Below are 12006 nucleotides of genomic sequence, written 5' to 3'. Positions count from 1 at the left end.
ATAAAAGATCCAGAAATCAAAGCCTTACCTGCAATTACTATAAGTACTAACATTGTAGAAGTACTTGTCCTCTGTGACTACTTCAAACGTAAGACAGGAACAGTGGTTTCGACTTTGAGTCCCTCTTCTGCACAATGCATGAAAAGTATTACGATATTAGAAGCTACAGACCTGCAGTCTGGTCTGTGTGCAGACAGAATATTTTGTCTATTTACTACCATTTCCTGGAAAAAAAAAAAAAAGGCAAAACGGCGACTCGCCCTGCATTTTAAAAATTGTCTACATGCTGTTGCAAAATGCAAACACAGAGGTGTAGCATAGATATTCCAATCACTGTAAACTACATTAATTTAACAGATCTCTGCACGCCCAAATCGGTTCGAGGTCAGTAAGCACAACCAGAATTCATACATAAGGCGCACTCTCGATTTTTGAGAAAATTAAAGGATTTTAAGTGTGCTTTATAGCGTGGAAAATACGTTATACAGAAGAAAAGAATATATCACGATATATATCGTTACCACGCATGCTTCAAATTATATCACATTAACACATAGTGAGTGAGAAAGGTGACTAGAAAGGAAAAACTCAATGCATCATGGGAATCCCCAGCAGCCTATGTCTATTGCAGCATAACAAAGGGAGGATTCAGGGTCACCTGGTCCAGCCCTAACTATATGCTTTAGCAAAAAGGAAAGTTTTAAGCCTAATCTTAAAAGTAGAGATAGTGTCTGTCTCCCGAATCAAAACTGGAAGCTGGTTCCACAGAAGAGGGGCCTGAAAACTGAAGGCTCTGCCTCCCATTCTACTTTTAAATACTCTAAGAACAACAAGTAGGCCTGGAGTGCGAGAGCAAAGTGCTCTAATAGGGTGATATGGCACTACAAGGTCATTAAGATAAGATAAGGGCTGATTATTTAAGACCTTGAATGTGAGGAGCAGGATTTTGAATTCAATTCTAGATTTAACAGGGAGCCAATGCAGGGAAGCCAATACAGGAGAAATCTGCTCTCTCTTTCTAGTCCCTGTCAGGACTCTTGCTGCAGCATTTTGGATAACTGAAGGCTTTTCAGGGAGTTTCTAGGACTTCCTGATAGTAATGAATTACAGTAGTCCAGCCTAGAAGTAATAAATGCATGAACTAGTTCAGCGTCAATCTGAGACAGGATATTTCTAATTTTAGAGATGTTGCCCAAATGGAAGAAAGCAGTCCTACATATTTGTTTAATATGTGCATTGACGGACATGTCTTGCTCAGAGAGGGGCAGCCATCTGCTGTGAGCGGTTGTGGTTGAGGGGAAGAATTCTTTGAATTTGATATTTCGGTGTGTTTTGATTAGCTGTAACCTCCCCTGTGTTTCTATGACTAGTTGAGTGTTAGTCTCTTGTCTCTGTGTGTAATTAGTTCAGTTTCTGTTTTCAGTTTTTTGTCTCTTGTACTTTGCCTTTAGTTTTATTTTCAATTGCTCTATTATTTAGATTGAGCTCAGCTGTGTCTTCTTGCACTTATTCAATTTCAAGTCACTTTTATTAATGTAGCGCCAACATCACAACAACGTTTGCCTCCTATGCACTTTATATTGAAAGGTAAAGACCTGACAATAATGCAAAGGAAAGAAAGAAAAGCCCATGTCACAAACTGGAAATGAGAGTGCAGTTGGACCTAAGAGCAGACTCGATCACTTGAAATATTTACAAGATTTATTCATGAGAGGAATCAACTTAAACAGGAGCACGGTCATTAACAGAAACTCTGCACAGGTGACGTGGGAAACCAGGGGGCAGAGAAACAGTCGGGCATGCGGAACACAGGAAGAGCACGGGCTGGAACTTCTGCAACAGAGGAGAGAGGCGTGACTGGACTGGGAAACGAGTGAGAGAAGGCAGAGTGAGAGAGACAAGGCCAACTTTTACAGACAGGTAAGAGAGCGCAGACGGTCATTAGCATCACAGTGGATTCTTTTGTCACACATTAGGTGATCAGTCAAACAGCTCTATTAAATTTATGGAATTCACATTGAGTATAGATGGATATTAAGAAATATGGCTGGGTATCGTCACTGATTTCTAGAATCGATTCGATTCCGATTCACAAGGTCCCGAATCGATTCGATCCACGATTTGATTTGTTTCGATTCGATTTGAATCAGGGAAATTTTGCCTCAGACAGTCAGAAATATTATAATTCTGATCACTTATCAGTACATATCTATATTTTTATATCTATAAAAAGAAAGCTGACGCTTGCGAGACTTGGCCTGGGTTTTTATAGCAGATGACATTAAAAATATTGTGCAGTCAAAAACGAAGTGAAGCAGAGCAAAGTTACAGAGGTTTGATTAGAGACACAGCTAAGCGTACGTGCCGGCGGGTGAGAAAGCCACATCTCAGTGATTCTGATCCGTCGGGTCCGCGTTTTGTGTTCACATCTTTGTGCAGAATCCGTGTACCTGCTCTCATTTACTGTTTTAGCGGTTTGGTGGTTGTAGAAATTTTGTGAGGTTTAACCTGAGATTCTGGCGTTTCGGGCAAAATAAATTTATTTAAAAATCGATTCAGGTTTTAATGAATCGATATCACGTTATCCAAGCCAGAATCGATTTTAATCGATAAATCGATCATCAAAACCCACCCCTATTAAGAAATATAAAATTTTCACTACTGAATGGACATTAATGATTCAATTCAACCTTAACTATAGCAACAAGTCACATCTGTTGTCTAGAGGCACTTTACATTGGAAGGCAGAGACCCTATACTATTAGAAAATGAATCCCACCAATCAGAGAGCCCACTATGAGCAAACAATCAGCAACAGTGGGAAGGAAAAACTGTTGCAACCTCTGTTAGATCCAGGAAATCTGTTGAGACGCATTAGAGGTTAGGGCAACAGATGCAAGTCTTCAGAGCAGTGACAGTGTGACTTTCGTTGTGCATGCTTTAACCTGATTGAGTTTTCAGTTTTCTTACTTGTCAAAATGCATCATGAGTAAAAAACAATCCTTGACATGGTAATGAAAGAGTATTCTCAGCAAAGTTGAGTTAAACAAGTTTTAATGGAAGTTTAAGTTAAATCTTTTGATTTTTACTAATTTTGATTACATCAACGTAATTTTATTACATTAACCTAATCAAATAAGGCCAATTTTGATGAAGCTCCTGACCCAGCCCAAGCTCTCTATGAAGACGAGGAAAAACTCCCCGGGGGGCCAGAATGATGGGAAGAAACCTCGGGAAAGCCAATTCAAAGAGAGATCCCCTTTCCTGGGATGGCTGGGGGGGGGGTTACAGGAATTTCAGGATAGCAAAATTTAGAATTGGCCAAAAAAACCCAAAAAACAACCTTTTCCTGTTAAAAAAAACCAAAAAAATGAAAGAAAGACAAAAAAAGAAAGTTAGGTCACGTATCACACTTATATGATAATATATGAAATGTGTGTGTGTGAGAGATGGGTTTATCTGAGCCAGGGGTGACGCTGGAGGTCCCCCAGCGTTGGGCGCTTCTCCGGGACATCGGTTAAACACGCATCCAGGAAATTCCGGCAGTCTGGAAAGAAAGAAAGGAGAGAAAAGATGAAGATGATAGTTCCAGTGATCCAAGCCATCAGTGAATCTTGAAGTGTGATGTTTTCTTACGTGGGGACAGATGCTCGTTGAATTTCAGTTTGTTTTCAATGAACGTCATGATATTAAAGTCCCCCACATGAAGCGCTTCGTACAGCACCACTCCCATTTGCCACACCGTGGTGGGTCCAGGCCTGTATTTTTTGCCCCAGTAACATTCGGGAGGGCTGTGGATAGGTGTACCTAATAAACAGACACAATTACAATTTCTTCTAAAACAAAAGGCACAAATTGCTACATCTGTGAAGAGCAGGAGCTGAATATGTTACCATAGAAGAAGCAGAACTGCGATTGCTCCGTAGCAAAGCAGCTCAGGCCAAAGTCAATGATACGAACTCGAGGCACATCTGAGCCGGTCTCAATCAGAATGTTGTCACTCTTGATGTCCCGGTGAAAGATGTCTTTCTCTTCCAGGTCCTTTGCTGCATCAACCAGTTGCTTCAGAATGACCTGGAAAAGATGAAAAAGACAGTAATGAGTCAACAGGTTGATGCTTCTCTGATACTCTATGCTTTGATTGAATGCTGTACAGTCTAAGGCTCTTCCAGTCAACTTACCTTGGCCTTTCCTTCTGGTAAACATCCTCCATTTTCTCTTATGTATTCAAACAGGTCCACCGCGGGGACAGGTCTCTCCTGCACCAGGATCAGCTCTGTGCCAAAGTCAAACCAGTCCAACAGAGACACAGGAGCCGACGTTCCCACTGATCCATCTGCTTCAGCTGCAAGCTTCAGCAAAATGGCCACTTCCACTGAGACTTCCTTCCCGTTTTCATCCTGATATATTACAACAAAGTGGATGATGAGGAACAGATGTTTCACAGGTGAACGCTGCACTCAGTCCAGGAATGTAAAAACAGTTCAAGTGTTGCACACTTACCGTCACTTTGATGGGGATTCTGTTCTTGGGAACGTGTTTGATGGCTACCTAAAAGACACAGAGCATTGGTGAGCATTTCCTCAGTATGACATCATTAAAGGTGTAAAACTGCACCTTTAATGCTCAGCTGACGATATTATCCGTTATCTGCATTACTGCCTGTCTTACTCCCACCATCTGAACACTTACTGGGAAATGATCTGTTATCCTGTAGCCAGCAAACACTGCTCCACAGCCGCCATTTCCTAGATGGTGCTCCTGCACATATCTGGCTTGGTATTCCCCTGAAAAGACCCAAATGTTGTTTTACTACAGCTGTGACACAAATTACTCTCTGCTGTACCCTAAATGTTCATTTTGCTCTTCACCTGAGTATAAAAGCCAAGCTGCTTGCTACTTACGTTGCTGGTCGGCTGCTGGATTTTGGACGACGTTTTTGGTTTTGTCCTTTTTCTTTTTCTTGGGTGACTCTTTGCTGTCTCCCGCAGACTTGTTTCTGCCATTTTTTGTGCACCCCTTTGTGTTTTGACTGCAGTCTGCAGATGTGGAAAACAGCAAAAGCACATCAGCGTATTAGATCATACACACAAATATCTCCCAAACACTAATATCTTAAACCGAGCAACCAGCTGTGCACTTAATCTACCCCTCACTCAACTAATTAGCCTACCTTTACCAGTGTCCACGGAGGAAGACGCTTGCTCCCTGTCTTCACTCGTAGGCTCAGCAAGTTTAATCTTCTTCGGTGCACTGGTTGTGCCCGCTCCATCTTGCTGGGCCTTACGCTTCACTGCTTTGACCTGGTGTGTATCTGAGCTGGTGGAAGGAGCAGCCTGCTCAGTGACCCTCCTTCTTTTTACGGGGGTCTTCTTTTCAGGACTGGCCTTTCTTTTAGCCATCCTGCTCTTAGAGTCTATAAACAACAACAACAACACAGTAGTGAAAAAGAGTGCTCGACATCAGGACTGGAAGGATTTTGATGCCATTTTAGGAAGTATTGGTTAAATTATAATAACAAGTTTATCCTTTTGATAAAAACAGAGCAACACGAGTCCATACTAGGTCTACTAAGACTTAGATCTTCATGACACTTGTTGATCTGTTTTTACTGCTGAGTCCAAGAATAAACTTGTCACATTATTTTACCAAAAGACAAAGTGCCCCATTAACCTTTCTTTGATTAGACGTGTTGTAATTATGTTGTTTTCAGTCAAACATACCCATATGGAAAAGAAATGGTACAAATTTATAAAAGACTTGCGTAAGATGTGGCCTACTTCATACAGTGAATCATATCAGGCTTATATGATTTACTCATGAAAGTGGCCACTTTCTCATTACTTTCATATATTGTTTTAGTAAGTATCCAAAACATACAAGTTTCACACAAGACAGATACAAACTTTATAAGATTTATATATATCTTTTCCATATGGGTAGGATTCAAATGTTTCATTTTATACACAGACTGTCAACATTTTTAGAAAAGTAGATTCTGTTATTTGAGGGATTTTACCCAGATTTGATGTATTTGTTTACTTACTTTGATCTCCTGGATCTTTCTTTTCTCCTGAATTTGTATTTTTTCTCGTTTCCTTTTTCATGTTAATTTTTGAGACCTTGTAAAATGGAAAATGTCACCGTGATGAGGGAATACTTCTTCAAATGTGTGCGCTTGTCTTTCCTAAGCTGTTTAAGCGAGTTCCGTAAGTGAGCTTTCAAAATAAACTCAGGCTTAGGGATGGGTATCGTTTCGGTTTTATCCGATACCGGTGCCAAACCGGTACTTTTGAAACGGTGCCGGTGCTCAAACGGTGCTCAAACCGGTGCTTAAAGAATGGAGAGCACAAAATTGGTCCAAAAACCTCTCATGTTCAGCTGTTTTTTGTAAAAAGATAACAATGTTAGCCTTTTCTGCAGCTATGGGGCATATATGGCATCACTCTTGGCTGGAAGCAGTGCTTAATCAATGGAAAAAAAACAAACTTTGTCCTAAACCTCTCATGTTTAACTGTTTTCCACTTTTTCTTTGGTCTTTTTAGCCTTTTTGGCCAGGGTGAAGCGAGTATCTGCCATCAAACAAGAGGACAGCTGCATGTAGCTATGATGATGTTTGCTAGTTCACCTTACATGCATTAATGTAATAACGTGGTTAGCCTACTCAACGTAAATTACACACGAACAACATTAAGCTACTCACGCGGAGAAGAATGGCTGCTGCTGCATCATCATCCGTCATCATTTCTGCTACACTGGCAGGGCTAGGGGCCAGGACTCTCCTCTTCGTGTTTTTGGGGGATGTTGCATAACAGGCAACCCACCCGCAGTAGATGTGCTCGGTGTGAGGTCTCGCAGCAAGCTATCAAATATGGCGCATTTCTCGGCTTTAAAAAACCACTATGCCTCGCCAGGTGTTTCGTCGGATTCGAGGTGTTACCTCCTTTGACAGTATCACAGTATCAGCTTAAAGCACTTGTTGCAGGCTGCTGAGTTTGCATATATTGCTGTGAAGTACAGCTAGACTTTTGACCGCTTCGCCTTGGACATTTTTAATCTGTAGCTCTGCTCTAAAAGAACGCACGTACCTGGACCCGCCTACTATCCTCGGAAACGTAAAATGATTGGCTAGAAGTTTATCACAGCTCAGGAAAAAAAAGCACCGAAATGTGCGCTGCTTTTCGGTCTGGTTACTACCGTTTATGTCAGAACCGGTGCCATCATGGCACCGGACACCGGTACCCATCCCTACTCAGGAGACTATGGCATCAGAACCTTGCCTTTCAGTGACATCACTGACTGCCAGTAAAAGTGCTCCTAAGTAGTTTAAAGAAAAACACTATGGCAGACAAAGCCATAATAATTCATATAATTTAATGAGAAGTCGATATACCTACCTATAAATTTTGTTTTTTAAATTGTGCATTTATTTTTTATATAGTGTAACTACTGGACTTTTTTTCTCTTTTTAAATCTAGAGGCAACCACGTTTTTGAGGTTGTATCACCTTTCCCATAGCTATTCATTTGTGTGAATAGCTATGGGTTAACTAGCTATTGGTGTTAATTTACTGATTAACTTATAAAACACATGCTCAACTTACTGAAAAAGTCCCACAGTGGCTTCCATCCTTATGTTGGTTTGTCCAGTTTACGGCAGAACACATCAAACCTGGGGCCCATGTCAGCCCTACTTGCGGCCGTATATTTAAGTGAAGAAATATAAAGCAATTTGGCACTTGAAGAGCCTTTTTTGTTAGCGGGGGATTTATTTATTTTTGAGTCCAATGTTAAAATGCGTTCTTAAAAAAGTTTAAAAAAAAAATTAATATGAAGGTCTAACCCAGGAGTCAGCAACCTTTCTGATGATAAGTGCCATCTAAAATTTCCTTAGAAGTCAACGTGCCATATGATTGCATTAGCAATAAATTTAATAACGCTCTATATCAACAGTTACACACTATATAGACCAACTTTATAGAATTATATTTGTTCGCAGATGTTGGCATAGAGCAGATCAGCTATTTTGAAACAAAAAATACACTTTTTTTTCATCAGTAACAAGAACTCCATAACAGCAAATGAACTGTACAACAGAAAAATATCTCCCAAACACTAATATCTTAAACCGAGCAACCAGCTGTGCACTTAATCTACCCCTCACTCAACTAATTAGCCTACCTTTACCAGTGTCCACGGAGGAAGACGCTTGCTCCCTGTCTTCACTCGTAGGCTCAGCAAGTTTAATCTTCTTCGGTGCACTGGTTGTGCCCGCTCCATCTTGCTGGGCCTTACGCTTCACTGCTTTGACCTGGTGTGTATCTGAGCTGGTGGAAGGAGCAGCCTGCTCAGTGACCCTCCTTCTTTTTACGGGGGTCTTCTTTTCAGGACTGGCCTTTCTTTTAGCCATCCTGCTCTTAGAGTCTATAAACAACAACAACAACAACAACAACAACAACAACACAGTAGTGAAAAAGAGTGCTCGACATCAGGACCGGAAGGATTTTGATGCCATTTTAGGAAGTATTGGTTAAATTATAATAACAAGTTTATCCTTTTGATAAAAAACAGAGCAACACGAGTCCATACTAGGTCTACTAAGACTTAGATCTTCATGACACTTGTTGATCTGTTTTTACTGCTGAGTCCAAGAATAAACTTGTCACATTATTTTACCAAAAGACAAAGTGCCCCATTAACCTTTCTTTGATTAGACGTGTTGTAATTATGCTATTTTCAGTCAAACATACCCATATGGAAAAGAAATGGTACAAATTTATAAAAAGACTTGCGTAAGATGTGGCCTACTTCATGCAGTGAATCATATCAGGCTTATATGATTTACTCATGAAAGTGGCCACTTTCTCATTACTTTCATATATTGTTTTAGTAAGTATCCAAAACATACAAGTTTCACACAAGACAGATACAAACTTTATAAGATTTATATATATCTTTTCCATATGGGTAGGATTCAAATGTTTCATTTTATACACAGACTGTCAACATTTTTAGAAAAGTAGATTCTGTTATTTGAGGGATTTTACCCAGATTTGATGTATTTGTTTACTTACTTTGATCTCCTGGATCTTTCTTTTCTCCTGAATTTGTATTTTTTCTCGTTTCCTTTTTCATGTTAATTTTTGAGACCGTTTAAAAGTGAAAATGTCACCGTGATGAGGGAATACTTCTTCAAATGTGTGCGCTTGTCTTTCCTAAGCTGTTTAAGCGAGTTCCGTAAGTTAGCTTTCAAAATAAACTCAGGAGACTATGGCAACAGAACCTTGCCTTTCAGTGACATCACCGACTGCCAGTAAAAGTGTTCCTAAGTAGTTTAAAGAAAAACACTATGGCAGACAAAGCCATAATAATTCATATAATTTAATGAGAAGTCGATATACCTACCTATAAATTTTGTTTTTTAAATTGTGCATTTATTTTTTTATATAGTGTAACTACTGGACCTTATTTCTCTTTTTAAATCTAGAGACAACCACGTTTTTGAGGTTGTATCACCTTTCCCATAGCTATTCATTTGTGTGAATAGCTATGGGTTAACTAGCTATTGGTGTTAATTTACTGATTAACTTATAAAACACATGCTCAACTTACTGAAAAAGTCCCACAGTGGCTTCCATCCTTATGTTGGTTTGTCCAGTTTACGGCAGAACACATCAAACCTGGGGCCCATGTCAGCCCTACTTGCGGCCGTATATTTAAGTGAAGAAATATAAAGCAATTTGGCACTTGAAGAGCCTTTTTTGTTAGCGGGGGATTTATTTATTTTTGAGTCCAATGTTAAAATGCGTTCTTAAAAAAGTTTTTAAAAAAAATTAATATGAAGGTCTAACCCAGGAGTCAGCAACCTTTCTGATGATAAGTGCCATCTAAAATTTCCTTAGAAGTCAACGTGCCATATGATTGCAGTAGCAATAAATTAAATAACGCTCTATATCAGGGGTGTCAAACTCAAATACACAGTGGGCCAAAATTCAAAACTGGAACAAAGTCGCGGGCTAACAGTAATATTTATTGAAATATATTTATTGCTCCAGATATAAGAATGAATCTTTTCTTATAGACTCAAAAACGTTTTGCTGAAAAACTGAATATGGAACAAGCAAAGCCTAATACTAGACAATATATATATTAGCTGTATAATACCAGTAGGCCAGCTCTGATAGTAATTTGGTATGGCTTCGCGGGCCAAATGTAATTAGTCTGCGGGCCAAATTTGGCCCGCGGGCCAGAGTTTGACACCTATGCTCTATATCAACAGTTACACACTATATAGACCAACTTTATAGAATTATATTTGTTCGCAGATGTTGGCATAGAGCAGATCAGCTATTTTGAAACAAAAAATACACTTTTTTTTATCAGTAACAAGAACTCCATAACAGCAAATGAACTGTACAACAGAAAAGTATCTCCCAAACACTAATATCTTAAACCGAGCAACCAGCTGTGCACTTAATCTACCCCTCACTCAACTAATTAGCCTACCTTTACCAGTGTCCACGGAGGAAGACGCTTGCTCCCTGTCTCCATTCGTAGGCTCAGCAAGTTTAATCTTCTTCGGTGCACTGGTTGTGCCCGCTCCATCTTGCTGGGCCTTACGCTTCACTGCTTTGACCTGGTGTGTATCTGAGCTGGTGGAAGGAGCAGCCTGCTCAGTGACCCTCCCTCTTTTTACGGGGGTCTTCTTTTCAGGACTGGCCTTTCTTTTAGCCATCCTGCTCTTAGGGTCTATAAACAACAACAACAACAACAACACAGTAGTGAAAAAGAGTGCTCGACATCAGGACTGGAAGGATTTTGATGCCATTTTAGGAAGTATTGGTTAAATTATAATAACAAGTTTATCCTTTTGATAAAAAACAGAGCAACACGAGTCCATACTAGGTCTACTAAGACTTAGATCTTCATGACACTTGTTGATCTGTTTTTACTGCTGAGTCCAAGAATAAACTAATAATAAAGATTTGAAATAAAGATTTAAATAAAGAAATAAAGATTTCAACTAATTCTTCTTCAGTCATATGGGTATACACACTATATAGACCACCTTTATAGAATTATATTTTTTTCGCAGATGTTGGCATAGAACAGATCAGCTATTTTGAAAAAAAAAAAAGACACTTTTTATTAAGAACAAGAACTCCATAACAGCAAATGAACTGTACAACGGAAAATGCAAATGCCATTTATGGTCTCCTCAAAACAATGATAAGAGACATAGGTCTCCGAGTGTCCAGCATGCAGACGGCTACCTGAGGACACTCTTCGTGTGAGAGAAAATCTGCTCACAGGGATATGTAGAGCCAAATACTGTCAATAAGGCCTCTGCAATGTTCTGAAGACAGTTAAACTTGTCAGGTAGTGATGTCCAGCAGGTGAAAATGCAAGCTCCATGAACAGGCACACCTATGGATTCCAGCTGTGTTCGTAGTTCTGCAAACTTTGACCCCCACAGAGTCAACCTTTTCAGTTCAGTCAGCTGCATTTCAATGTCATCTGTGTCCAGCCAGATTCCATACCCAAATCCACTTGCTCATTAAAGCTTTCTGGTTTGATCATAAAAGAAAACATTGGTCCATACACCTAAAAGCCCCGAAAACGCATTGTGAATTCTGCTCGAGTCTACGGATGTATCCGTGTATTTCCGCGGTGCTGATGCTGCGCTGAGCGGAGAGCTCCTGAAGCCCTTGAAGTGTCGGAATGTGGAAATTTCAACATCGCTTGAAAAAACTACCAGCTAGCAAAGTCCCTCTCACTGGTAGGCTACGTTATTTTTAGCCAACTACAAGTTGAATCTGGTACATGGGGTTGTTAGTTTAGATACCGTCATTAAGAAGCAGTACAACTAATGTGTCTATGCGAGTTAATTTGCGATGTGCTCCGCTGGCACGGCCATTAATTTTTTAATACACCTTCTCAGATTAATTCACTGGGTGTCGTGCCATCAGTTAACCCTTCGCGTGCCAGCTGCGTGGCAGGAGTGCCC

At 40.0% G+C, this 12006-nt stretch overlaps 1 protein-coding gene across 2 annotated transcripts; it reads right to left on the bottom strand.

Moving 5' to 3' along the window:
- Nucleotides 1-1668: 1668 nt before the first annotated feature.
- LOC113024189 (serine/threonine-protein kinase pim-2-like) lies at nt 1669-11703 on the bottom strand. Of its 2 annotated transcripts, none has more exons than XM_026171051.2 (10): nt 10506-11703; nt 8181-8423; nt 5174-5416; nt 4905-5039; nt 4693-4787; nt 4504-4551; nt 4182-4400; nt 3894-4074; nt 3637-3807; nt 1669-3547 (listed from the first exon to the last, which is right to left on the bottom strand). In XM_026171051.2, the coding sequence occupies exons 1-10, from the start codon at nt 10732-10734 to the stop codon at nt 3456-3458; spliced, it is 1656 nt and encodes a 551-aa protein (XP_026026836.1). In that variant the 5' UTR covers nt 10735-11703; the 3' UTR covers nt 1669-3455. The 2 variants fall into 2 exon arrangements, with proteins under 2 accessions (XP_026026836.1, XP_080159080.1); XM_080302954.1 differs by lacking the exon at nt 10506-11703 and adding an exon at nt 9074-9214 and having other exon boundaries at nt 1670-3547.
- Between the last annotated feature and the right edge of the window lie 303 nt (nt 11704-12006).

This window comes from Astatotilapia calliptera, chromosome 6 (genome assembly GCF_964374335.1).
Source record: "Astatotilapia calliptera chromosome 6, fAstCal68.1, whole genome shotgun sequence".
NCBI classification, from domain to species: Eukaryota; Metazoa; Chordata; class Actinopteri; order Cichliformes; family Cichlidae; genus Astatotilapia; species Astatotilapia calliptera.
This window is presented reverse-complemented; position numbering and strand designations above follow the sequence as displayed.

What these genes read in the sequence shown, in the direction of transcription:
- LOC113024189 (XM_026171051.2), bottom strand. Translation starts at nt 10,734, where the DNA reads ATGGCTAAAAGAAAGGCCAGTCCTGAAAAGAAGACCCCCGTAAAAAGA. An exon ending in CTCCGTGGACACTGGTAAAG is followed by an intron (nt 5,040 to 5,173) that starts GTAGGCTAATTA and finishes CCACATCTGCAG; the next exon opens with ACTGCAGTCAAAACACAAAG. An exon ending in CAACGAGCATCTGTCCCCAC is followed by an intron (nt 3,548 to 3,636) that starts GTAAGAAAACAT and finishes CTTTCTTTCCAG; the next exon opens with ACTGCCGGAATTTCCTGGAT.